The 27,901-nt window shown below is 38.3% G+C and overlaps 1 protein-coding gene across 4 annotated transcripts in view; it reads left to right on the forward strand.

Annotated features, from left to right (window-relative positions):
- The window catches only part of arhgef25a (Rho guanine nucleotide exchange factor (GEF) 25a), a 51,438-nt gene that overhangs the window by 20,924 nt on the left and 2,613 nt on the right, over window positions 1-27,901 (forward strand). For all 4 annotated transcript variants that reach the window (XM_011477085.4, XM_078950625.1, XM_011477084.4 and 1 more), the window contains 14 exons: window positions 11,348-11,655; window positions 13,223-13,333; window positions 16,294-16,418; window positions 18,197-18,263; window positions 18,601-18,704; window positions 18,920-18,989; window positions 22,592-22,681; window positions 22,917-23,009; window positions 23,461-23,511; window positions 23,614-23,691; window positions 23,794-23,985; window positions 24,178-24,358; window positions 26,294-26,523; window positions 26,720-26,854. In XM_011477085.4, the coding sequence (XP_011475387.2) occupies window positions 11,348-11,655; window positions 13,223-13,333; window positions 16,294-16,418; window positions 18,197-18,263; window positions 18,601-18,704; window positions 18,920-18,989; window positions 22,592-22,681; window positions 22,917-23,009; window positions 23,461-23,511; window positions 23,614-23,691; window positions 23,794-23,985; window positions 24,178-24,358; window positions 26,294-26,523; window positions 26,720-26,854 (1,835 nt within the window). The remainder of the gene's footprint in view (window positions 1-11,347; window positions 11,656-13,222; window positions 13,334-16,293; window positions 16,419-18,196; window positions 18,264-18,600; window positions 18,705-18,919; window positions 18,990-22,591; window positions 22,682-22,916; window positions 23,010-23,460; window positions 23,512-23,613; window positions 23,692-23,793; window positions 23,986-24,177; window positions 24,359-26,293; window positions 26,524-26,719; window positions 26,855-27,901) is intronic.

A 27,901-nucleotide genomic window follows, 5' to 3' on the forward strand; every position in this document is an offset into this window, starting at 1 on the left:
AATGGAGCTGAGCATGCCACTTCCACCTTAGATTATCCAGAAAAATCTGTCTCAGTGAGATTGTTTTTTCTGATGTAATGTTTAAATAGTGCTTATAAGAACACAGCCTGATGCCTTAAAACTTTTCTTAAAGGAAGCCTTAAAAGTACACATTACCTGTAGAAACAGACGTTTAGTTTGAACGGCAGGGCATTCGTTCTAAACCCTCCTATTTAAACAGCACAAACAGCTAGATCTATTCTTCGAATTTAATTTAAAAGGCGATCTGAAGTGAAAATGAGCTTTTCTAACGTGATGTAAAAATGCTACAGCATTAAAAAAGTGTTATTAGGCTCTAAAGTGAGAATGAATATATACAGATCCAAGACATTTATGTCTAAAAACATGAAATGAAGCACAGAAAAGCAAAATTTCTAAAACCCACTCTGATGAACATTGAGTTTTTGGTGTTTTTGATTACTTATTTTAGGAACATGAAGATTAAAATTGTATTTCTGATAATTTCTTTATTTAAAATTTAAAACCAGGTGCAGACGAAAAAAAGAAGTTTGAAAAAGATGCTTCTACGTAGCAAATATTATTATTACTTCATTCTGATGCATCCACTTTTGGACAAATAGACCCATTAACTTCTTAGTTTTCCGCGTCTGAGCTGACATCTGGCTCAAAACTGTACGGCTCCAATATTGCTCGCCATTTTTGTTGCACTGCTATCGTTCGGTTGAGCGTGTGAGGGGCTGTAAGCTAGCGAGAGAGTGCATGCATGAACAACTGGGAGGGGGGCGTGGTTGCTCCACGGAAATTGTCCAGCCCACAACTTTAGAGGCAAATTTCAACTAAACTACAGCGCTCTGTCGAAGAAAAAAATACATCCTAGAAGAACACAGATTTTTTGTTTTTTGGCTAAAAATACCATAATCATAAAAAAAGACCAGATCAAAGGATGTTGGGAGTGGTTCAAAAGAGCAGCTTCTCCTTAATGGTCCCTTACATTTAAACTTAAATGAATGAAATTGACTCTTTTTCCTCCCCTCTGTCAGCAGATGACACAGTGATTGTCACTTATCCACAGGTGCCATTGATTGTTACCACAGACATCAGCTTTGAATCCAGAGGTAGCCTGAAGCTAGTCTGTTGCATCTAATGCTCAAGGTTTACAAGCTGCCTTGGTGAATCATTTGATCAGACGAAACATCCAGCTGTTCACTTGTGCTTTGTCAGGGTATTACTTTATTGTAGAAGCTGCTAAAAATCACTTTTAACACCTCAAGATGAAAACAGACTTTTGTAACAGCCTTTTAATGACAGATAACCAGTTCCCACATGTTATTCTGCAGCACTCGCAAAGATGTTGTGTATTCAACACCCTCTGAATGGCCATATGGAACATTAAAAGGACACAATCGGACACAGACAAAGGCTGACAGATGCAGATGGGCCTTTTTTGGTGTGGAATTAGCTTTTCAAAGGCATCCTTTGTGTGTATGGCATTGTCTTACAAATAGCCACAGGACTTGACAATACTTTCTGGCATGTTACTGCATGATTGTGTTTATGCAAATGAATATTAATTAATATACTGCTTTTCATGCGTTCGTGTGTCATGTTTTTTTTTTGTTTGTTTGTGACTTTTAGTGTGAATGCCCAATTGTGTAGGTTGATTTTTTTCTGATGGGTAATCTTTTATGCGGCTGTCCCTCACTCTCCCTTCTTCTGGGTTCAGTTGCTATGGCAATGAGAGTGGGGAGAAATGCAGAGCCACAGAAAGGAATAGAAATATGTGCCTGGAAAGACCATCAAGTCTGACAGAGAATCATTAAGCCAGCGGATTTTTGTGAAAGACTAAATAGTGCACCGGATCCGAATGAAAGAAGCACCAAATGTGTGGTTTCTCTAACTCTTGTGAATGGATGGGATGTGTGGAAAATGGCAAGACTCTTGAACTGGGAGTTGCAGAGCTGTCAGGCAGAAAGGAGCCAGGAGGAGAGGCTCCACATCCCTACAGCCCAGCAGGCTCCACAGATCTACCTCCTGCTTTCCGTGCAGAACCTCTGACTGCTGCAATGCAAATTGCAACCGTTTTTAGCGCTCAGCAGCATCACACTTAATGGTATCCTTATTTAGACATGAACACGAGTGTCTGCCTTTCCTTTTTCTCACTTCCCCTGTTTCCTGTGGATGTGTGCCCCCATAATCATGGCGATGATCAACCCATTCTGTGAACTGCCCACAGCTAAAGAGACAAAAGGAGTGACGCGAGTACGCTCTTTATGATGATCTCGATTCACATTCAACCTAAAAACTTAAAACAACGTTCCATGTTTTCAAAAAGAAAAATGCTGATGAGTACCCTTTTTTGATTAGATCCGTGAATTTATTTTGCAGCAGAATTCAGAAGAGGTTTGTGTTAAAATGTTTATTTTCGATGTTTATATTTCAAGTTTCATATGTACATAAAACTCTAAACAAACAAAAAAAAGTATGATAGACAAGAAAAATAACAAGGATAAACCTTTCTTTACTGAAATATTTTAATTTTTTCACTTTATTTACTGATGAACTCCATAAGTAAACCAAATTATAAATATTAGTTTTGTCTTTAAGACAAATGTTTTGTTTCAATTTATAGTAACTTTAATTCTCCAAATGTTTATATATTTTTCTGAATTTAATTGACATATACACCTTTCTCCTTTTGACATTAAACCATTTTGCAAATAATTAAAAAAACATTTATTATCAAAATGTATCATTGTTCTAGCTTACACTGGAACAAATCTCCTAGTTTCTACTATCAGTCATAAGTAAAATATACAAATACAAAAAGTTTAAAGGAAGTTGCTTTAAATTGGCCAACAAGACTAGGATGATCAAAAAACTGGTCAGGGTGTTTTCATTAGCACTGGTTAAATAGGATTTAGGCAATTTTTTTTTGCAGTTTACTTTTTAATGTCATAAACTTGAAACTTAGTTTTTACCCAGTTGATTCTCTATCAGTTTGGAGAATAAAGAAAGAAAAATTCAATATTCTAGTATTACAACATCGTTACAGATCAGAATTTGTTTCTTTACTTACCCTTAATAAAAATTTTTAAAGTTATTAATATTTTCTTATTATTCTAACTTGCCCATGTATTATTTGGCTTTTCTTTAAAAAAGTGCAAATTTGGAAATTCAGCAAGCAAGGTCTGAAAATGCTATGAAAAACTCAGCCATAACACTCACTTTTAAACTTTCAAATATGTTTACATTTTGGTGGCTAAATTCTGTTTTCAGATAATACATTTCATTTAAAAGGAAAAAACGTGTCAAGTTGTGGTTATAGTTCACTCATGGTTCCAATTTGAAAGACTTGCAACATTAAAGAAAATGTGAAAGTGGAATTTGCCTTTGCCAGGAAAGATGACTGATAAACACCCAGACATTTGGGGAATAGTTTTTATGAATTTGTTCTAAAAATAGATTCAAATTTAGGATGTTTTAGCTTTTGGTGTTAAAAAAGAAGTCCTAATTGTCACAAACATGGATGATTAGTTGTCCTCATTGGACCAATCCCTGGGAGAAAGTGCATCAATGGGCCACTGTCAACCTGCCTATTTGTAGAAAAGGGTTTTCAGTTGAAAATGTGAATAATATTCAGAAAATGCAGATGTTTCTAACCAGCACAAGTGTCAAAAAGCCTCCTTTTGTTGACTATGTTTAGGCGTGGGTTTGAAAGCCCCCAGCTCACTCATGCTGACAGTGCCAGGAACTCTCTCTGAATGGTTCTAAAAGAATGTCTAGATTTTTTAAGCCCAATAACCACAAACGCAAAACGTGTCACTGCGAGGATGCAGAAGAAAAAGCAGTGCCTGTCATGAGACCGCCTGCTGCTGCTGATGCTGATGATGCCTTCTCTTTTTAAAGAAAGCAAAATTCAGTTCAAATGCAAAGTGGATGCTGGAAAAAATGACACATTTCTCAGTTTCAACTCAGAATGTTTTGTTTTAACAAGAAGAAGACTTGACTGTGTCATCTAATCAAGTTGTTTTATAAGTTCAACAAAAGTGTCTAAATGTTAGTTTTTACAGGCCCTCCACAGACACCCGGATTAATGCCAGTGTCACCTTTCAGGCACATTTCCCTGCTACCCGACATTGCTTTTATCCTTTACAGTCATGAAAAATAAGCCAGAGTCTGGCTGTGAGTGCTGACTGCAGGAAACCGACCCTGAAAGCTTGTTTGTGTGTCACTTTATCTGTCTACCACGTATTTCCTCCTGTGCTCCTGGAATCACAGCAGCGAGTGCATGTGTGTGTCTCCATAAAGTAGGTCAGGAGGAGGACAGGAAACCACTGGTCACTAGTCTGACTGTAGTGTACTATTTTTTGGATGCAAAAACACACAGATGTAAACCACAAAAGTTGTGTGATTGTTCCCGTGTTTCTTTAACCCTTGTGCTATCCTGGGCACTTTAACATTGGGAGTTGGGTCATCTAGACCAACTAGACAGTGCGCTGCACCTTTTTTCTTCAATGATTTGTGATCTTCACTGGTGTCCATGGATTACATGAAATCTTTCCACGTTTATCCACCTTTGTCATGGTAGGGAGAACACGTCAATGTAAGGGTGGGGTCATAGGATAGCACAAGGGTTAAATAAAAATTAAATCCCCTGCTGAACCTTCTTTTCTGTCTGCCAAAAGAAGTTGAATGATTTTTCTGATTTTTAAAGGCTGGATGTTGAGTTTCAAATAATGTAAGAACTCAAAATGAGACATTGCCATAAAGACCCACTCCAATGAGTGTGGTGTTTTTAACATGTTCTTGTGTCATTTTTCTCATGATTGAGGATATATAGTAAGAAAATAAGATTAAATCTGCATTTTTGAGTATTTCTTTTTTCAAATTGTTGTGAATCAGGAACAGATGAAAAACTGCAGTTGGAAAAAGCTTGTAGCTGTAATATGAGTTCTGCGATCGGCGGGCAACAAGATCCCTGCTCCACTTCATTCTGATGCATCCACTTGTAAAATAAATCCATGTACGTCTTTGTTTTCCTCGTCTGGCTCCAAAATGTACATCTGGATAGCTCCGATATTGCTCTCCATTTTTGTTGTAATGTTAGATTGGGGTTGTTAAGGAATGTAAGCTAGCAGGAGAGTGTATAAACCAAGGCATGATGGGAAGTCAGGTCAGGCTTACTCTGCGACAACAGTCCAGCCTATGACTCAGTGAATTTCTAATGACCTACTGCTGCTCTGCAGAAACTGTGTCCTAGAAAATGACACAGGTTTTTTGATTTTGGCCATAAAATACTTTTGATCATAATTAAAAAAAAAACACTGGGAATGATCAAAAGAAGATCCGAGTGGGAATTTAAATTTTTTTTTTTCATCTGTATCATTGTTTGCTGCTCTCACTGGTTTTGTACGATGAACTCGTGCTGCTCTCAGCAGCTTTGTGGGAGAGAAAGGAAAAGTTATACATGGCAGGAGAGAGCTGTGTGTCCTGATCCCTAAGCTTCATAGTGAAAAAATGCAGCAGTGCTCTCAGATGCAAAGGGTAACAGAGGGTCACAGCAAAGAAGAGTGCAAAGATGATGAAAAGAAAATGAAGAGGACAAAAAAAAGCTTTCAGATTTATAAAACAACAAAATGACAAACAAATTGCACAAAAAAAACAGTTTGGGATTAAAGACAAAGATATATTTCAGGGACGGATTGAGTGATTGCCAGCATCATTTTGTCAGTCCTGGACAACAGGGACCAGATGGTTTGCGCAATCTTTCTCTCTTACTGCGCCCCTTGAGAAAAATTTGGCTCTTGCCACGTACTCAAAAACTCACCAAAATTTTTTCACATCTAGTACCCGGTGAAAATGAGTTTTTTTCATAGTGAAGCCCCCACAAAAAAATTAATAAAAAGATGACATCACAGTGGGGAAAACTGTCAAAAAAAGAATGTAGCCAAAATCTTTTATGATGGACAAAAACCTTATTTCAAATTCCACCAAAGAAACCAAAACACACATGTCACGGATGTCCAAAGGAAGTTTTAAAATTATTGTGGGATGGCCACATTACCTACAGCTTGGGGGCCATCTTGTGGGAAAGTGTGAAATTTTCCGACAACATAGGAAAAGAAAAATTTAAATTCGAGCATTTTTCACAAAATGTCACACACATTGCACCCATGTCTGTAACCACCACCAAAGTTTTGTTGGCCTTTGACCCTTGGAAGAGGTAGCCATCTTGAATAAAAAAAATCCCCCTTTAGGCCCGCCTATTTTAAACACTTAGGGAGGCTAATCTATCGCCTCATAACTCCTCAATCATTACTGGCAAACTACTTGGATAAGTTGGATATAGAAGTTGTTGATTTAGAACAGCGTAATTATGGCAAGCTTGCAAACGGGGCATTTTACTGTTGTTCGCAAATTTTCTACTGAAATATTGTGAAAATGTAATACATGATTTGTTGGCTCAAGCTGACCAAAATGATATGAAACACAATATGAACATATTGGGAATCTGGGCATGGTTAACAAAAAGGGGGTAAAGCTGGAACAGAGAGGGCGGGTAATGCCTTCGAGCCATACAATGTTGCTTGTTTTTATTATGGCCCACAGTAGTCAAGGACTGCAAGGACCATATTGTTTTGGCAACGATGGAAAAAACTCCTGAAGGTTCAAAAAATCCTCAAAGGAAAAGAATACTTTGCTAGTTTATACTTATTATTATGTACAGCACTTTGTGTTACGTTCAGTGTGGAAAGTTCAATATAAATAAAGATTGATTTGATTTTTAAAATAGAAATGGTGGCCCCTCCTTTGATGAAAGGGAGAACAGTTGAACATGGTAAGCAGGGTGCTGTGCAGAGTCCAGAGAAAAAAGAGCCTGATGAGTGTGGACCATCCCACTCTTCCGGGATTCCCCGTACTGACACTTTCTCTAAGACGCAGCTGAACAATTAGCATATTTTAACATGAATGACCAGCAGGATGTCGTCCTAAAATGGAAAGACTATAATACTTCAAGTAAACAGCCACTCTGTACCTTTACAACAATTTGCTAATGTGCAATTTTTGTGTACCTGGAAGTTTTAGGACACTTGCATACTGGTCTACTTGTCTATTGATGGAATCCAGTAATGAGTAAATTGCCTTTGGTCTGAGAGCTTATATGATTGACACAGAGGGGCTGTGGACAAGTGTGCTCCATTACAGCCAAGGCTTTTATATTGATGTGTCGGCTCAGCATCTCTCACTCATCAGCTGATCGATCAAGTAAATATGAAATGTGTTGGTGGATTGTCATTCGAAGCATATTCATCCACATCATTTGTCTATATCATATTCTTTATGTACTTTTCTTTTCTTTTAATTATTTCCACTTTTTTTCTTCATAAAAAATAAAATAAATAAAACACCCTAAACTAATAAAGAATTTGCTGGAAAACCCTACCAAATATTTTTTTATAAGCACATGAATGTGAAAGATTAGATTCAGATGATCACTGGGTATTTCTTTGCTGCTAAAATTGTAGTAGTGACAGTTCAAGATTTAGACTCTCAGAACTCAGTTATATTTAAATCCCTCTGTTCAATCCTAAACAAATAGCTTAAAAGTCACCTGATGCCATTGTCTTTTAATGGAGAATTAGGTAAGATTTTGAGCTAGACAAAAGTAACTACTCAGGAGAAAGATATTCGGAGTGCACACCGCCAAGTGATCCTTTTTTCATTGCCCTTAATGATACGATCAGATTTCAGTTGAGTGAGCAACACTAAGAAAAAATCTGGAACTACTTTTCAGCAGATAGTTGTTTTGGCTCTAAAGTTACACAGTGCAGCTCTTTTGGATGAGCCTCCGAGCCCAGAAGGCTATGGGATTTTCAGACAGTGAGTAGGCGACTGGTGAAAGCCCTTTATTAACAAATCTCCTTAGATCTAGGCCAGCTTAATGCAGCTGAGTTGCCTTCAATTGATAATTATTGTAACTACCTAAACAACAGTCAAGTTGCATTAACTAAAAAGGCTGGGGTAAGTGTTTTCCTGCAGAGGGGATATGGAGATAAATGCCATGGGACACAATGAGAGTGCAGCAAACAGGGACAGAGTGGGTGGGTTTGCTGTTTTTTAGCTTTCCTTTTGTAGGTGTGAAACGACATCAATGCCGCTTAACTGACAGCATGTGGGGAGAGTGGGGGCAGGATTCTTAGAGGAAAAACTCATCATTCTTCCTTTGTGTCAGTCTTTTCTCGTAGCTTAAAAATATGTTTCCTCAGTGACTTGTTCAGAGAAAGTGCAGAGAACATACTGAACTTGTAAGGGTTAACTGGCCAAGGCTGCAGACAGATGATGCAGTGTTGCCATAGTGACAGGTGTAGGGGCTGTCATGATCTTCTTGTCCTTTGTCTTTCGGCTGCTCCCTTTAGGGGTTGCCACAGTGAATCTTCTGCCATCTTCCTGGCTCACACCAACCACCCTCATGTTCTGCTTTACTACATCCATGAACTTCATCTTTGGTCTTTCTCTGGGCCACGTTCTCGGTAGCTCTAACCTCATCTTCCTTTCACCAACATAACGTGTAGGTGCCATGAATTAACTGTGGTCTTTATTATGGTGAATGTATATCGTTTTTGTCTTGATTATAGTATTAGTGTTGGTAATCACCTGGTGGTCACATGTTTGTGGGTGGAGACATAAAGTAGTTTTAACTCACCTTTGGTTTGTCCCTGTGTGAGATGGAAAGGGGGGTGAGCGGGGTTGCCGTATTTTTTGCTGACCGCTTTTTCTTGATTCTTTGCATTTTTTCTCTTTTTGATCACTTTTGAATTACTGTCCCTCCTCTGAAGGGGTCCAAACCATCTTAACCTGCTTTCCTACATTTATCTCCAAAACATCTAACGCGAGATGAAGAGAGCTTCAGCACCTTCAGCTGACAGGTGGAGGAGCTCTGCCTCTTGTCTCTCAAACTAACAACTGCTTTAACTACAGTCTTCCACAACTTTGCTTCCATTCTTGCTGACACTCTTTTTTCACACATGTTCTGAACAAATAAGTGTACTACTGGTACTTCAGACTTCTTAATACAACACCGCAGCTCCTTTCTTGGTACCCTGACTAACCTGTTATACAACTCCTCACATTTTCTTAGTTTGGCCTCCACCTTCACCTTGTGCAGCGTCACACTGTGCCTAATGCTCTTTTTCTGTAAAAATGTGCTCTGAACTGCCATCATTTTAGCAAAGTCCGACACCATCTGTGCTGCATTCCTATTCTGAACACTAAACTTACGTATAAATTCTTCATTCCCTTCATTTTCCTCACTGATGCATTATGTCTGGCCCAATCACCCCTTTCTCCCCTCTAGCGATATCACCTGTATCAACTTATTCATCTCTCTTCAGACTTTCCCTCTCTTCTAACTCACATCCTACCTGGGGGCATACCCACTGGCATGACAGCCTTTAACAATACTTCCTCAACTTCCAGCTTCAGAGTCATCACCATCTGAGACTCTTCACCTACAGACATTTTTAGCAAACTCCACCTTCAGCATCACTCCCATCCATCCCTTTTCCAGCCACACCATGTTGTACCTGTTTGAACCTACTTCCAGTGTGTAAGTCTTACTCTTGACCTGGTCTCTTGAACACACAGAATGACATGTCGATGTCATGGTAAACCCTGTACAAATGTACAATTTGTGTATTATAGTCAGATTTAACAGTTCCCAAATTACCAGCCTGCAGAGTTTTTCTTTTCCAGCCGTTTACTGGAGACCAACAGTCTTTAGGTGTATCATTGCACTTCACGTCCTAAACACTGACTTTAACACTGAATTGTAATTCTGACCCTTCACATGAGCTGAATCAACTGACTTGACGGTTTCAACAATCACTGTTGCACTTTCAAACTTTTTTTCCCCTCCTGCTGCCAAATCTGACATATGGCCTTTGCTTTACTTTTTCCGACATGAACACAACAGCTTTCAGAGGCAGTTAGAGGTCCCTCTTGTCAGTGTGGGTTTCTGCTGTGACTTCTCCTCTGCTCAACCCCCATCCTTTCAATTTCAGATTATGCCGTCTTTATGAGAAAACTTTGGGACATTCAGAGGGGGTATGCAGTACCAGACTGTTTGCAATTTCCTTTTATGATCTGTTTCATCTAAGTGTTATTAATGAAGTAACAGATTGAGGAGGCCATAAAAACAGTGAGTTTTATTCCCATCATTGATCACCACAGAGTCTCCTGTTATATTTCTTTGGGATATAAACTGAAAATGTGAGTGGAGTAGTTGGGACACCCCTTCAATCTGACATCTGAGAAGGAATTTGAATTTACTCTTGTTTACAATAGTAGCCACGTTGTGTCTGCTGTCTGGGTCTCACTACTGAATGCTGTGATAAGAGCCCACTCTGTGGCTCACACAACGGATGCTCTGTCCCTTTGTAAACAAAATGTAGTGGAAATTTGTAGACTTAATATAAACTTCACCAAGAGTGCATTCTTCTGAGACTTATTATGAGATTAGGTCATTCTATGAATCTTATCACATGCATGTGATGACTAAGGTGAAGGAATAACTGAAATCCGTGAGTTTAGAGGGAAACTCAAGTTTTTAGGATGAGTTATACATAAGGATTGGAGCTCTGAGACATGAAAGTTGGATGCTTTTTGAGAGAAGAAAGGGGCAGAAATCTCTTGACATGTCTGAGAAAGACTGAGGTAAGGGACAGCAGTTTTGGAGATGAGGCACGATCGGATTGGAGGACAATAAAGGAAAACAAACATTTCCAGGGAAGGATCTCCCCCTCTCTAAAGGATTAAAGTGGATGTCCGGTCTCAGCTCCAACTAAAGCACACTTCCCATGTCCTCTTGACATCACTGTTCAGACATCTTAGAAATGCTTTGGAGTATTTTACATATCAAATCATCTTGACCTCTGCCTTCCTTCTTGTATCGGCTTGTAGCATGTGATGATGATGTGCTCAGATGAACAGCTTGATGTGGTAAGAAAAGTCAAATCAAATGCTGTCTGCTTGACAAAAAGAGAACAGTAAGTCCTTCATGAAGCAGCTTTGTTTTGGGAAGTTAATTATACTGAAAATGCTCATTCTTGTTTTGCTTTTTCTCTTGACTTTTGCTCTTCTTTGTGTTGATTAGTCTTCTGGCAGACCTGCACGTCTACCCTCACCTGATCACACGACAGACATTATGTTATCTTAAAAAAGCTATCTGTTTTTAATTTCCTTTTTGTTTCTAACTCATTGAGTAAATAAAAAATTTACTCTGCACTTTGATCCATTTTGCCTTTATCTAGCTGTTGTCTTCTTTTTCTTCTCAATGTTTTCTTTTTAGACTCATACTCGGCAGCAGGCAGCGAGGGCAGCATCTCCACCTCTGTGGTGTCACTGCCCCCTCAGCCGTCGGGCAGCTCAGCCCCCAGCTCCCCGAGCTCCAGGCGCTCCGTTAGTACCCTGAAAAAGTGGCTGACAAACCCAGTTAGAAAACTCAGCGTTGGATCCGCTGGCAAAGCGGAACGCCAGGTTCGAAAACTTGAAGGAAAACCTCCACCTCTTCCATCCCTGAGTCAGAGTCTGGATCTCAACAGTCCCCCAAGGCTTGATGAAACGCTAACCGTTTTACCTGTCACCCACAGAGAACTGGTAAGAAGAAGATATGTTTTCCTTTTCAAACCCCTTTTTTCTAGTCGCATGAACTATGCAAACAAGATTTTGCATACTGGCTTTTTGATCCAAGATGAGATAAACCGCCTTATAAGTAAACTTACAAACCAAATTTACATTCACTCCATCCTCAGAGAAGACTAGTTCTGAAGTAAACACAGACATTCTGTCTTATATAAACAAAAATTGCAGCCAAGAGCATAAACAACACAGCCTCATGTTACTTCTGGTGCTGTCAGTAGAAATTCAGGTTTGATATATTTTCAAGTGAGGCAATAACAGCAAAGCAAAAAAGTATTTGGCAGGGAAAATAATTCTGCAAGTCAAGCCCATTTAAAAAGATGAAAGAGGTCTGTAATATTCTTCATACTTTCAGAGATACATGAAGAAAAAGGGAATTCAGCCTGTCACGCTGTGTGGGTATTTGCTAAATCTACTTGTATAAAGGTGGAGAAAATAAGTAGTTAGTCAATAACAAAATTTTGCCTCTGTACTTTTTAATGCAACTCTGGATTCTTCTTTTTTTGCTGTCTCTCTCTGACAGTTAAAGTTTACCAAAGATGAACATTAAACACCTCTCCTCACTTTGAGTGGGCCAACTTGCAGAACTGATCTGTCAGAAGTCAGAGCTCTGTCTCCCCTTCTGGTCACCAAAGGGAACCATTTCCAGAGTTCCAACTGCACTTCATCTCCCAGCAACCCCGGCATGCATTTTCTGGATACCACACACCTGATTCATCCACTCAATCATTCACAGTCTACTTTAGCACTGCATTGATCCTCACTCAGTGCAAAGTATTGTTTGTCCCACTGTACCTTCATTATTGTATTTGGACCTTATCTTCTGTTTCCTGATCCTGTTTCTGACTCTGTTTGCCTGCCCCAACTCTCGCTTGCATTTTGACTACCCCGTCTCTCCTCTGATGATCTCATGCCTGTTATTGACCCCTGCCTGGCAGACCCAGATTTAGCTTTTTGGACTTTTGGCTGAGCTAATAAACCTGTTCCAGTTGCAACCAACCATCTGCCTGTTCTTGTGAAACGATCAATAACCAATTTTTTTCTTTTTTTTTGCCACACTATAGCCTCACTATCATTTAAGAGTGGCTCTTTACACAAGTTTGGGTTTGGTTTGACCTTCTGTAAAGACCCCTCCAATAAAAATTGTGTTTTTGTTTTTTTTAAATGTTTTGGTAGCTTTATTTTGATGATGGAAGAGATATGTAAAGACAATGAAGCTGAAAATTCCCTTTCTGAGAATTCTTAATTCGGTTCATTGTGGATCAGGCGCAATTCTAATGAACTCCTGCTGCTCTGGCGGAAATATGTTCTAGAAAACAACACAGGTTTTCTGATTTGGCCTAAAAACAGCTAATTGTAATTACAAGACCACTGGGAAAGTTTTTAAAACAGAATGGAAGATGATCTGAGTGGGACTTTAACATGTTTCCTCATCTTTAAATCAAAAAACATGTGACAGATGTTGTAAGTGGCATCGCATTACTTTAACAGTTTAGCCATGTGTTTTTGTGTGTTTTGGTTGCAGGAGTGGAAAGATGGCCTTGCGAGCCCTGAGGACCTATCCCCAGGGTCACTTCAACCACCCACCTGTATGAATGAGTCACTGACTGGCTGCATGTCACTACCCAATGCCCAGGTGTGCCAACATTAGATCCTACGACTAAACTTTCAAGTGAAAACCAATGATCATACTATGTGATCGACATAGGTAACACAATGTATATCCTTGCACTGAATCAAAACACATTGGTTTGATGAATTAAAAATAGCACTCATTCAATTTGCTTCTGAGTTCATAAAAAAACTGTCTCCTAAAGAAGCAGCATCAATAATCTCTTTGTCTCCTATAGCAGACAGGAGAATGATTAGATCAGACCAAATGAATGCAGATATGAGCACACAGAGGACCACTATGTTTCACAATATACATTAAACTGTACATTTATTAAACTACTGGCAGGACAGATGGCTGATATAAACATGAAAAAGATTCATGTGTGGTGAAGCTCTGAAGAACCTGGGTGATAGATGAGTCCCGTTTAATGTTTGACAGAATTACATGAATGGTGATAAATGGAAACAGGAAAATGTAGATGTGCTGAAAGAGTGATAGTAGTGGATTTGTTTTCTTGTCTATAAACTTTGGTAGGTATTTGACTGAGGAGAAGTATTAGGTGATACTCAGGTCATGAAACAGAAGCTTACCAGGAACTGAGCTTCATTTTAACTGCAGAAGTTTAACTTTAATAAGAACATTTTCAATATCAAACAAATAGAATATCCCAGCCCGGAGGAGTTCCTCCTGCTCATTAATCCACACCTAAAGTTATAATCTGATTCTCAACAGTGGATCGATATCCATTAACGCAATTACATCAGAAGGATGAGGTCAGTGTTTTAGTGTTTTTACTGCTGTGCCTTGAGACAAATCTGAAGCCACACTGAGGAGAAGAAGGGAGAATCTTACAGGTTTTGCTTTCGTTCATTATTTCACTCACTGCTTTCATTCATTTAGCCCCTCCTGGTGAACAAGTGTAGTTGTGAGTGTATCCATGTCAGAGCCTTCACAACACATTGCAAACCATTATTCTTTGGAAAATGATCAGAATCTGCTTTTGATGTCAAAAGCAGGAGTCTTTTTACTAATTAAATTACTTTTAATAGAGAACAGTTTTCTATCAGCAATTAAAAAGAATCAACCACGAAGGAAAATGTTTGAAATAACTAAATTCTATCCTTTATTTAAAGGCCTTCTAGCAATCTTTGCTTGATAATTCACACAACTGTTTTAATCCTTAGCATTTTGAAGCTTTAAATAATTTTCCAGTAACTCGATAACCCTGTCCCAGGCTTTTTGTCTAAACTAAAAAAAAAATGCAATGAAAAACAGAAACCAACCCCTAATTAAAATCAAAACTCAGTGTTTCAACAGTTTACAAGACATTGTTACATTTTAGATCAAATATTAGCTTAAAATAATCTACGTGTTTTTGTATTTTGAATTCATAGCAGCAGAAATATGAAATTATTTTGTCCAGTCATTTTTCCATGTTTTGTATCATTTATTTTCCAAACTGACAGAATATTTTAGATGAAATGTTTAACATTTTCAGTAACTATCCTGCTTCTGGCCCAGTCGTTTTGTTTTTGTCCTCGGGTTTTTTTGGGAATTAAAACAGAGGGAGATGGATTTTTTTTCTTCTGGGCTTTGCACATCTGGAAGTGATCACACAGCCAGGGAGACCTGTCAGCCAGGCTGAATACAAGTAGTGGGGCAAGATGAGCAGGGGGAGTGAGGCGTATTTGGAGCCTCTCCGTCTCTCATTTCAAACCTGTCTGTCTTCTTTGCTTTGTCTCTTCCATTTAAGAAAACCCGATACCTACAGATGCCAACAAAATCATCAAAGCGAGCGTATGTGAAATAAAGGCAGGGAAGAAAACTAGACACCTTCACTCTCACTTTTTCTGTTTATGTGTCTTTATCCCCACAACTATTTATTTTTATGTAAGGCAACCATCTGTTTAAAAGAGCAAGAGGGATTAGCTGTTTGCTCGTGCAGTTTTGTGAAAGGTGGGGAAGTTCTGCCGGCTGGGGCATAAGGAGAGAGGGATTTATATAAGGACAGACGGTTGCCTCTATGAGTTTACTTAGTCAGGAGAGAGTGAAAAGACAACAAATGGCTAAAGGAACATTGCTAAAAATATATGGAATCACCTTATAAGAGGACATAATTTCATGGAAGAGTTGTCATGAGTCATTACATCTGTGTGGAAATAATTGCACTTATTTTGAAAGAAATCTAAGGCCTCCCAAACTTAACCGCTGTAGATACAAAGTATGAATTATGGATGTTTTTATTTTTATTTTTAGAAAGGCTAGATCTAGTGTAGCCAGCAGCCCTACAAAGGAATTTATATCATTTACAGGAAAAATTGAGAAGGTTGCCCATAAAAGCGATGAACAGAGCTGATTAGGCTGCAGTAACCTTGGGTTCCTGACTGTGTCTAATGCCAACAGTCACCATGTGCTTGTGACATTGCAGAGTACAAAAACAAAGTTTAACACAAGATGCTTTCAATATGAAAATGAATTTTCAGCTGACAGTAGTTTCACACGACGAATGCTTGTTGTACTCGATAAAATGATATACCAGCGTATAAAATATTAGCTACAAGTTCATAAGTAATGTAATAATGTAATGTAAGGCAATATAATGCCTTAGCAGTCCTAAAATATCACGTCTCTTGTTTAAAAAATGTGATGTCAATAGATTACTTTCAACTACTTTAAACTGGGAATTACATTTTGTTTACAAATTTTTTACTTTAAAAAAAAAGTTCCTTTCTCCTTTTATGAACTTTTATTCTTGTGTGGCACTGCTCCAATCATCAACAACAACAATCTAAATCGGATCTCTTTATCTTTCCATCTTTGCTCCTTGTGTTTGCTCGCTCTTCCCTGTTACCTTGGCAACCTGCATCATTAGCATTGCTCGCTTCCTTTTTATCTCCCTTTGTTTACCTTATTCAAGGAATGATTCACAATTGTGGACCCAGACTGATAAATAATTTCTCTGTCTGTCTCCGCCTCGTCAGGACACTCAGTCCACTGGTGTTTTTCCAGATGACAGCGTGTCCACCTTGATGGACGACACCTCCAGTCAATGGTCGGCAGCTGCTGACACTGAGGAGGAGAGGAGAAGTGCCTTAGAAAAAAGCATGTATGTCTTTTATCAGTAAAAACATCCATCCTTTTGTTCACATCACTCATCTCTCACTATTCACTTTGTATGATTGCTGTCATGCATGGTCATGACAAATGTGTCTCAGCATGAGCAGCATTACGCTGGAGTGCAGCTGCAAAATATCACCCAGAGAAGGCTCAACCACAAAGGCTGTTAAGGACATTTTGCACATTTAGCTACTGGCTGTTTTAAGGTTGTTAGAGAGAATTGAGGAATGATCAGAGTCACAAAGACACCTACAGCTGTTGTGCCACTTAAGAAATGAAGCAATGTTTCAGTCTGGAGCAAAGTTGTAATACAAAGCTTACCGATATGTTTTGCTTGGTAGTTTATGATAAAATAGAAAGCAAAATCCTTTGTGTACAAGACTTTCTTTTATAATAACCGGTAAAGGTTTTTCAGGTTTTAGTTCTCCAAAATAGAACAGAAGGATGTTACTTCCAGTTATTTCTAGTTGTAGAGGAATATGGAGCATAAATACACCCATCCAAATGACAAAGGCATACAGTGTCATTGATTTGGTATGAAGACTTTTCTGCAAAGCCAAAAAGTGGAGATGTCTTATACATCACCATACATTACCATACAACAAGTCAAGAGCAATTGGTATATTCCTTGACATGCAATAATTGGAGCAAATTAGGTTAACCCGACTTGGCATTGGATGTGTCCTAATAACATCTTTCTCAATAATTTTACTGGTAAATAAACACACAAACTGCACTCATTGGGTTGCCAGAAATACCTCAGTGAGATTTGAAGCATTTCCTAAGAACTTGTGCAAAGGAGGACATCTTGTGCTATACATCTGTTGGTTTGTAAGTGACATTCCAGAAACATTGAGTGCTTGACAAAAGCGGAAAATTGCGAATCAAGTTACAATAATGGATTACCTGACAATTTGAAATTCCGCTTACTTCACTTTAAGTTTCGTTGAGGCTTCATATTTTGGTGAGTGTTTCTCTGAAGAAGCAGCAAATGAAAATAACCAAGATTACAAACCTAGAACCACAATTTGTTTTATTCAAGTACAAATATACAAGTTTAGGACACTTTCGCATTTACCTTGGGCTTTGAATTATGATTCTGATTATTTTCAGTCAAAATAAAAACTGTGTTTTTTTCCAAGGACACAGATTCTGGAGAGCCGCAGGAGTTCATTAGAAATTTACTTCTGAGTTGTGGGCGGGACTGTTGGTGCAGAGTAAGGTCGCCCCCACATCCCATCATCCATCTGTGTACATGCTCTCCTGCTTACAGCCCCTCACACCCCCAACCAAACATTACCTTTGCATCAAATATTGGAACTATCCAGTACAGCTTTGAGACAGATACCAGGAAAACAACAATGTGTGGATCTATTTGTCTGGCTACCAATGCATCAGAATGGAGCAGTGCAGGGAGCTGGTGGTCTGCATATTGTAGCTTCTCCATCACAAGTATGATCTTTTTCCAACAGCAGTTTCTCATCTGCTCCCGATTCACAACAATTTGAATAGAGAAAAACTCAGAAATTTAATTTTAAGCTAAATTTTCTTTTCATATCTCTTCCGTCATGAGAAAAATGCCGCAAGAACATGTTAAAAACACCAAAAACAAATGTCTTAATCTTTTTTCAAATAAATCCATGAACATAAATTGTACCACATATGACCCTTCCATGGAGTATTCTACAGCCTCCTTCCATCACCCTGAGGAAGTGGAAGTGCGTTCATAAGGATTAAAATAACATGTACTGTTGTTCTTCTTTATAGGTATGTACTGAAGGAACTCATTGAGACTGAGAAGTTCTATGTGGCAGACCTGGCACACATAGTTGAGGTAAATCTCTGTCTTCCAGTTTAGAGTACACAGTCTGCACTGACAGACATCCACCCAGTCTGTCAGGGAGAGCTCCACATGCTAACCAGGACACTCTACTCCATGCCTTGCTCTGTAACAACCAGATTGAGCAGATTTTCTGAATAAAACCTTGAGGAGTGTTATTTCCCAGTGCTTTAACTAGCTGCAAATATTTTAATTCAGAGAGGACTTATTGTCATGTGAAAAGTAGCAGGAATTCTACTTCTGGTAAAAAAAAAAAAAAGTTGAACTACCTAGCAGGTTTCTATTGATGTGCAAATACAAACCCTTATCTAACTCAGCCTCTCCATCACAGGGTTACATGGGCACAATGAGCTCTAAAGGTGTTCCGGAGGACATGAAGGGAAAAGACAAGATTGTTTTTGGGAACATTCATCAAATATTTGATTGGCACAAAGAGTGAGTTCTTTTTTTCTTCCCTTCGTGCTTTTTTTTTTGTCCACTGATGATGTCTTGTCTTAGTGTGGTCTAAGACAAAAGGCAAATCAGAGGCTGAAGAGTATTGTGTTTGCATCTGATGGTGGAAGGAAGGGACAAAAGTTCAAGAGCTAAATCCTCACTTCCTCTTTGGGGGATGCTTGTATGCATGGTTGTGTGTGTGTTTGTCTGTCCAGCTACTTCCTGGGAGAGCTGGAGAAGTGTTTGGGAGAGCCAGAGAGGCTGGCTCAGCTCTTCATTAAACATGTGAGTATAAATCCCTTAAAAGCACACACACACAAATTCTCTAGTGGGTGTGTCTGGGTCTGCTTCCTTGTGCTGCTTCTAATGAAAATACAAATGTAGAACTGCACCAGATTCCTGTTTCTGCACTGTTGATCTTTCCTTCCTATTTTGCTGTTAATGTAGCCTTATTCATGTTCCTGTCATTGATATGTCTGAGCCTTTTTTGCTAGCCGTAGCCCCTGACACGGTCACACATGTCAAACTGCACAGGAAGCCTCAGATTTAAAAAAAAAAAAACAGATAAAAAAGACAATCTGATTTAATTTCATAGTAAAACCTTTTCAACCATGCAGAACGCAGACATACTTAACTCAACACATTCTGTCTAAAATATTGAATTAGTGACCTCTAGAACATGTGTTTACACCACCAGTCATAGCAGTTTTTAAAGCACGAAGAGATAATTTCTCATTAAAATGTAGGAAAAAAATGACTTTTTTCTTTAGAAATGCATTTGTAGTTCACTCTCCGTGTTAATAAAAAATGATTGAGAGACTTGCTGTCACATTTGAGCGTTTATCAGAAGAGTTATTGAAGCAGGAAGTCCGACTCTGTGAAGCTCTTTCTAACTTTACCAAGTTCTCCGAATCCTGCACTCTGATTGGTTGACTCCGCCTCCTCTAACCCTCCCTCCCCCCCTAGGTCCATTTTCGGACACAGATCAGTTTTGACACAAGTTTCTCGCAAGGAATGTGTCAGAATTCAGAGCGCAGTTGTAGCGCACTTGTGATTTGCGCCAGCAGATTCGAGCACACGCAGAAGCACATTTGAGCAGTTGTAATCACAGATTTGAAGTTGTAACTCTAAATGAACACATGCAAATGGAAATTTGTCAGTTCACAGCAGAAGATTTTTACACACAGATGCAGATTTTTTTTGCACAAGTATTCACATTCTGTATTACAAGTTCTCAAATCAAATATACAAGCTCGTCCATTTTGGAACATTAATACCTTCATAGTTTTAAAATAAAAGCCCTGAAATTGTAAAGTTAATCTATAAGTTAGCATGCATATTTATTTTTTCAGCATATAAATTAATAAAAAAAAAATATTGGGCAATCATAATATGGAGCATAATAATGATTCTCTGTAAAACAAAATATATTTTTACACATTTTCTTTATGAAACTTTGCTGGTTGTTTGGTGTTTTCCTGTCTGAATAAATTGCTGCTGGGTCAATGGAAAGTCACAAAGGACTTGTGCATGAAGCTAAATTAGATTGACTTATTTTGGTTAAGTGGTGCCAGATGCAGACGAGACAGACACGAAGCGTAATCTGACTAACTCGGCTTCGCCTCTTGTTTCAAAGTAATTAAACAATCAAAATGTTTCTCTTTGCTTTATTTCCTGTCCCCAAATGAAACAGTTTTAAAAAGCAATAATTAACTTTCAATGTCTGTTGTGGGATGAAAATTGTTTTAATTAAATCTACATACTGTGTTTAATTGTGAAAAAGGAAACTGGGAACATGGTTCTAATGAAAAACAAAGCTCAAGATGCTTCTGTGCACCTGTTAATGCACATTTAACATGTGAACACACATACACTTGTTACTATACAGACAACTGTGTTTCTGCAGTTATGGTCAGCAGTGGTTTGTGTGTTCTAGGTGAAACAACCATGCATCCTGTTGCTAGGTGCAGTTTAGCATCAGTTTGCAGTAAAAGGCTCTGGTTACACTGAGGGTAGCCTGGGTAAATTATACATAACCTTAAGCTTATTTACATGGGCCTGCATTGGTTGCCACATCTGCACTCCCATACCAATTAGTCACAGAAGAGTAGGCTCTACAAGACAGAGTCAGCTTCAAAGGCACTGCACTCTCAGACAAAGCATTATTAACCTGCTTCCTTTCATCCCAAACTGCTACCAGAGACACTGCACGCTGGAATCAACTCTCCCTGCTCACTTTCAGGAGCATTTCCATGGACTCACAAGGATATTAAGCAATCTGTTTTTTCATGAGGTGCACATTTATCTCCTATCCCACCCTGGTCTTCAAAGCAAGACAGAAATTCAGACTTCAGCAAGTAATGCATAACAAGCCCCACAAGATAAACCAAAAAATCTGATTGTTTTTCATTGGTGGCAAATAGTTAATCATTCAGATTTTTGGTAACACTTTATATTAAGATTCCTTAACAAGCTTTGTTAACACATTAACAAGCATTATAAATGAATTTATAGGGTGTTAGTAAGACATTTATTAGTACAATAAGTCTAATAAGGTTTATAAAATTACTTAGTTAACACATTTACAAGCATTATTATGAGGATGTTTTCAAGATGCTAATGAAGCTTTTACTGATATTATAGGTGCCTAACAAATATGTCAGTGTTCATAAGCTTAATAAGTTTTATTAACTAACTTAACAAATTAATAGGCTTTATTAATATGTCAGATGCTAGTAAGATATTTATTAGCATTATAGATGTCTTGCAAATACCTGAAAGTGTTAATAAGATTTATTAACATCTAAAGTCAGACCATTGTCTTCTAAATCCATATTACTAAACTGCTTATAAGCTTTACAAATGTATTAATTAACTCTGTTAATAGTTTATTAATTGTTTTGCAACACCTCATCTAAAGTGTGGACGTTTTTTAGCACAAACAACCACAAAGCATAAAGATTGTAAAAAGAACTTTATGACATTAAAACAGACTAAACATACACAAATCGTTCTGTAAAAGATATATAATTATTTAATTCAGACAAATAAAAATTTTTAAAAAACATATATACTGGTGTTGGATGACTCTAGCATCATAGCTATAAGGATAAAGTATTAGCATCTATCCTGAGTGAAACATTCATTGCAAATCCCATCACCAGGAGACAGTTCTCTGCATTCAATGCCAACAGCATTCAACCACTGTTGCCTTGCTTCAAAGTCCACAAAAAAGTTGCACAAGCCAGTAATTTCTGAAGAACGAAGATAATAAACCTACAGAAGCCATGCTAAAGCTAACACATCATTTCAGATCTAAAAGAGCAAATGTTTACTCCTCTGGGTAAACATTTCAAAAACAGAAGATTTTGAATATATATATATATATATATATATATATATATATATATATATATATATATATATATATATATATATATATATATATATATATATATATATATATATATATATGCAAAATCTCACATATATATATAGATATATACATATCTATATAGATATATAGATATATATAGATATATCTATATATATGTAGAGAGAGAGAGAGAGAGAGAGAGAGAGAGAGAGAGAGAGAGAGAGAGAGACATTTGTTTTTTCTTTTTCAAAACATTCTGGTCTTTTATAATTGTATTTTTTCAGAGAGAATGTCAGTGAACGGTAAAATGCATCAGCATACAGTTTTACAGAACATTTACAAAAAAAATCCTTTTTTGGACAAGAGGATAAGAAAAACTTTGATCTTCCACAATGTCATTATGTGTTTTTTAAAGTTGTTTTTTTTGGTAGTTTGTCTTCCATAAGCACATATGTCATTTATTCCAACAGTGTGTATTTGTTTTGTAAAGTGATGCCTGTTTGTGCTGCAGGAGAGGCGTCTGCACATGTACGTTGTGTACTGTCAGAACAAACCCAAGTCAGAACACATCGTTTCAGAGTATATTGAGACGTATTTTGAGGTAAGAAATGTTTGTCTTTTCTTTATACCCCAAAACTGTTTCAGTCATGCACACACTCATGTTATATCTGATGTGTTTTTAGCTCCAGACGCACAAACACAAGACGAATGTTAGAATTATGCAGCATAATCCTGCTGTTATTGTCTTAATGGAATTTATGTTATCCATCAACAGTTGTGTTTTGTGCTGTGGTTGTCATATTGACGGATGTTTTGTATGGCTGTCCCTCTGCTAGGAGATCCGGCAGCAGCTGGGCCACAGGCTGCAGCTCAATGACTTGCTCATCAAGCCTGTCCAGAGGATCATGAAGTACCAGCTTCTGCTCAAGGTAAAAAAAAAAAAAAAAATAGCTTTGTGCTGTGCTGCAGACATCGAACCTGCACATGTACACAAACCGAGCAGCTGTCAGACACACAACTGGGTCTGCCATGGTGTCATTAACATACAAGCTTAACACCTACAAAGACTCATGGCACACACACTGTACTGTTCTCCGCTCAGGCTGCTCTACTTTCAGAGAACAAGTTAAAATCCCTCCCCACAAGAGAACAAGTTGAAGTCCCTCCCCAGAAGATTTATAAAATAACAACAAATAAAGCCTTTGAATGCATCATAAAATGATATCCTCTGTTATTATTTTGCCAAAGTAATAAAATTCGGGTTCTTTGCACTCCAATGAACGGTTCATGTCAAAACCTTTAAACTGTAGCAGATGGCCTTCCCTCATGCTGAGCAGTAAACCTTGAATGTCTTGTTGACTGGCTTGTTTATTTCAACAGGACTTCCTAAAGTATTACACCAAAGCAGGGATGGATACAGAGGAGCTGGAGGTGGGTGCCTTGATGGATATAGATGAGCTTTAATGAGGCTTTTTATGTCACAAAGTGGTGCTGTATACTCTTGATGACAGCCTCTTTTTATCCTGAACACAGAAAGCAGTGGAAGTGATGTGCTTTGTGCCAAAACGTTGTAACGACATGATGAATGTGGGCCGACTGCAAGGCTTTGAGGTACAACTCGGGAAGGTCTCCCCCACATCCGTTCCCACGCTGACTTTTTAAGGAAGACCCAAGTGTAACCGCGCTTTCTCTTTGAATTTGTGTCTGTGCCAGGGGAAGATCACCGCTCAAGGAAAGCTGCTGCAGCAAGACACCTTCACAGTGATTGAACAGGACAGCAGCTTCCTGTCTCGAGCAAAAGAGAGACGAGTCTTTCTGTTTGAACAGCTGGTCATCTTCAGCGAGCCCATCGATAGGAAGAAAGGCTTCTCCCTGCCTGGATACATCTTTAAGAACAGCATTAAGGTTAGTGCTTATTTAGTTTTTGCGAAAAAATACACTCCAGAGTTGCGATTGCACATGACTCACAGCCGACTTGGTCATGCCTTAATTGGCAGTTATGTAACCCTTCAGTGTGTAGTGTTTAAAGACTCACATGTGTTATTTAACAAGTAAGAAGAACTCCTTCCAGGTGCTTTCATCTGTTATGTCTTCCAGGTGAGCTGCCTTGGGATAGAGCCCAGTTTGGATGGTGATGACGGACGCTTTGTTCTGACCTCACGCAATCCCGATGGAAGCGTGGTCCGCTTCCAGCTGCAGGCGTCCTCCCCTGAAATTTGCAGATCCTGGGTCAGTGATGTGCTTCAGATCTTGGAAAGTCAACGGAACTTCCTAAATGGTATGTTTCAGCTCGTTTCTCAAGTTTAATTGTCTCTGGTTATCCATTTTTACCTTAGGTGCACTATAAGCAAATGCTGAATCAGTCTGGTATTTTGTTGTATTTGCTTTTAAAAAAAATACCTTTTTGAAATTTGTCAGGTTTTTTCCCAAATGTATTGAAAAACTAAACATATAGATTTATGAACCAAACAAAACGGAAGCCAAAACAAGGCAATGTCTAAAATGTAAAAAAAGACAGAATTCAGTCATTTTAAAACCATTTTAACACAAGATATACACAAAAACATCCATTCTTAATGGATAAACCTGATATTTAGTTGTTTTTTTATTTGTTTTCTCAAAAAGCAACCACATATAAAAATGAATTGAGACAATCCACAAAAGGAAACAACAATTTAAACGTTACTAAACTTTGTCTCTGGTTGATTTACATTAATCACGCATTTCAATCCTAACAAAAGCCCACAGCCTTGTTAAAACGTCACACCTTTAAAGGACTTTGTGTAAAAATAGCAGAAAATTCCTTCAGTAGTCTTTTTTTTTTGTTTGCTGTTTTGTAAAGATGTTCTGTATGGCAAACACAACAGCCGGAGCTTTCAATCTTGAAAGGAACAGAAATGTTCTTATATTCAAGCGGAAAACAGGAAACACAAGAGACACCTCACCAGGGACAAGGGAGTGAAAATGAAGGGCAAGAAATAGCAACAAATCAGTAGGAAAGTTAACATGACACAAATAAAAAAAGTACCTTTGCAAAAATAGAAAGCCTAACAATGTGAGAATGAGACTTACTAACTAAACAGAGGGACTGTGCTAACCTAACACAACCAATTCAAACATATAAGAAACATAAGAAAAACAAAAACATTTGAACACAGTTTTTGAACGATCCCTTTCACTGACCTAAAATCCATCTAGGACATCTTTAGCCAAAAATTCAACCAGTGTGACTCAGGAATAAATACCTGAGCAGTGCAGGGGAAGTTTTCCAGATTCCTTGTATTTCTTGTCAGATAATCAAGTATAAATTAAATATCTGTACAAATAAACAATTAAAGAGGAATGAATGGCAAATCCATTCACATTTTAGTTTCATGAAGTTCAATCCGCTGTTGTTTTTCCACATCAAAATAACACAAACGGAATATTATTAGAACATTCTAACACACTGTATGGTTAGACGTCTTTACCTAATTCAAAGTGTTTTCTAACATTGGACTATATTGATGGACTGATCATTTTTTGCTGTCATCACGTGTGTTTTGTCAGCTGTGATGATATTTTTTTACATTTTAGTAAAATAAACCTAATGTTTCTCAATCCAAATGGTATTTTCCAATATCGATTAAAATCGTTTCATTTTGAAACAATTTTATAATGGTATAGGTCGATTTAACTAACATGTCTCAGAAAGATCGGTCTGGTTGGATCTTAGTGATATAAATCGATTCATTGATTTATCGATGAATTGTAGTATTTTTAGTCACACAATGACACGTTTTTCTTCTTTACCTTAATCCACCATAAACAATCTAGAAAAAAGATAATTCTGATTCTCTTTGTTTTGGTTTTCTTTCCTCACTTAGTCAAGATTTTGTATGTGGAAGCAGCATCATTGCACAGTTATCTGCTTCAAAAGTGCTCATGAGCCAGGCATTAACATTAAATATGACCTGATCAACTTTAGTTTCCTGTATTGTTGTTGCAAACATTTACTACCCTATTTTAAAATCCAGATTTTTCCCAGTTGTTTAAAGATTTTAAAAAGCATCACAATCCTGCAATGAAAACCAATCCGTCCTTGGAAAAGAGATTTTTATTAAGCTGTGCATTTTTCCCCTTCAAATTGTTAAAAGCTGACTTTGCACAGTACTCAAGAAAGCAGTCAGTGGTGGAGGAATATAATATCTTTCTCTGTTCTTTTTTTTCCTAGCCTTGCAGTCGCCTATCGAGTATCAGCGTCGCGAAAGCAAGTCCAATAGTCTGGGCCGCAGCATGAGGCCCCCTCTGTCTGCCACCAGCTCCCTGAGACCCCATTCATCTGCCTCCATAGACCGCCATAAGCTGCCCTCCCTCCACTCTCACAACACCTCTCTGCCCGCGCTCTACCTGCCGAGCCAAGCCCAGAGTCAAGGACTCAACGAGAACTATTCACTGAGGGATGTAGGTGTCACAGTGCACAGACACACTCTCCTTCAGACACTCAAATGCAGTTTTTCTCTTTGTAAGACACCTGTGGTACCTCTATGCCTTCTTGTTTCCGTCTGAGCTTTGGCAGCTAAAACAGAAGTCTGCCATTTGCATTGTGCAAATGCACTTCAGTGCTGAGTGACCCACCTCTTCCCACCTGCATCTGCAGGCCACAGAGGTCCAGCCGTGTCCTGCTGACCCCCACGCTGTTTCTTCATCACACATCCGACTCGGCTTTACTGACCAGCCAAACTGTCAAGCTGTGTCCAATGGGCTGTTCTCCTCAACCACACAAGCTACACAGGTAGTGTACCCGCATGCGTTCACACATTTACAGCCTCAGTGTTACACTCAAGAGCAACTGCTGTGCTTTTGGCTGAAGATTGAACTCCATACTAACTAAGGGTTCATGGTTCCGCATAGAAAAGGTCATTGACAAAACAAACAATGAGAAAAAAATAGGCGATAATGTATAAACACAACTCTAAACTACTGAATGGAAATACAGATATTCTCATGAATGCAAAAATAAAATAGCAATGAGTAATGCATTTAACTGGATGTCAAGTAAAAAGAAGAGTTATTTCTCCCCCTACTGGCTGAAAAAGGAAACACTACACTCCACACTCAAATTACTTCTAAAATACAAAAAAGCTGTTCTATATTTAACCCTTGTGCTATCCTAGGCACTTTAACATTGGGAGTTGGGTCATCTAGACCCACTAGACAGTGCAATGAACCTTTTTTCTTCAATGATTTGTGATCTTCACTGGTGTCCATGGATTACATGAAATCTTTCCACCTTTATCCACCTTTGTCATGGTAGGGAGAACACGTCAATGTAAGGGTGGGGTCATAGGATAGCACAAGGGTTAAAAGTCACTTCTCTATGGAAATAACCCTTGTGCTATCTTAGTGGGTCTAGATGACCCAACTCCCAACGTTAAAGTGCCTAGGATAGCACAAGGGTTACAGGAGGACATTCTCAGAGATCCATGCAGATTTCCAGGGTTTCCTGTCATCTCTGGTCTCTAGAGAGGCTGGGATGAGAGACCCACTGTTGTTGTGTTCTTCTGTCTCTGTTTGTTCAGGCTGGGCTGGGTTTGCATACAACAAACAGGAAGTACTTCAAGTCACACTCAGAGAAGAAGCTTATCAAAAATCAGTTAATTGTGTCCTAAATTTGGGTTGATTTCTCATTGACCATAACCCAGTGAGAGCCACAAAGTCTTAATTCACCCTTTAGAAAAATAAGACATTGATTTGGATTTTTATTGCTCTTACTATTATGCTGTATTATTTTTTTTGGCATAAAAGAAAAACAGAAAATAGCTTTTTTTCTAAACATGAC

Source organism: Oryzias latipes, chromosome 7, assembly GCF_053564925.1.
Source record: "Oryzias latipes strain Hd-rR chromosome 7, Olatipes_Hd-rR_3.1".
NCBI classification, from domain to species: Eukaryota; Metazoa; Chordata; class Actinopteri; order Beloniformes; family Adrianichthyidae; genus Oryzias; species Oryzias latipes.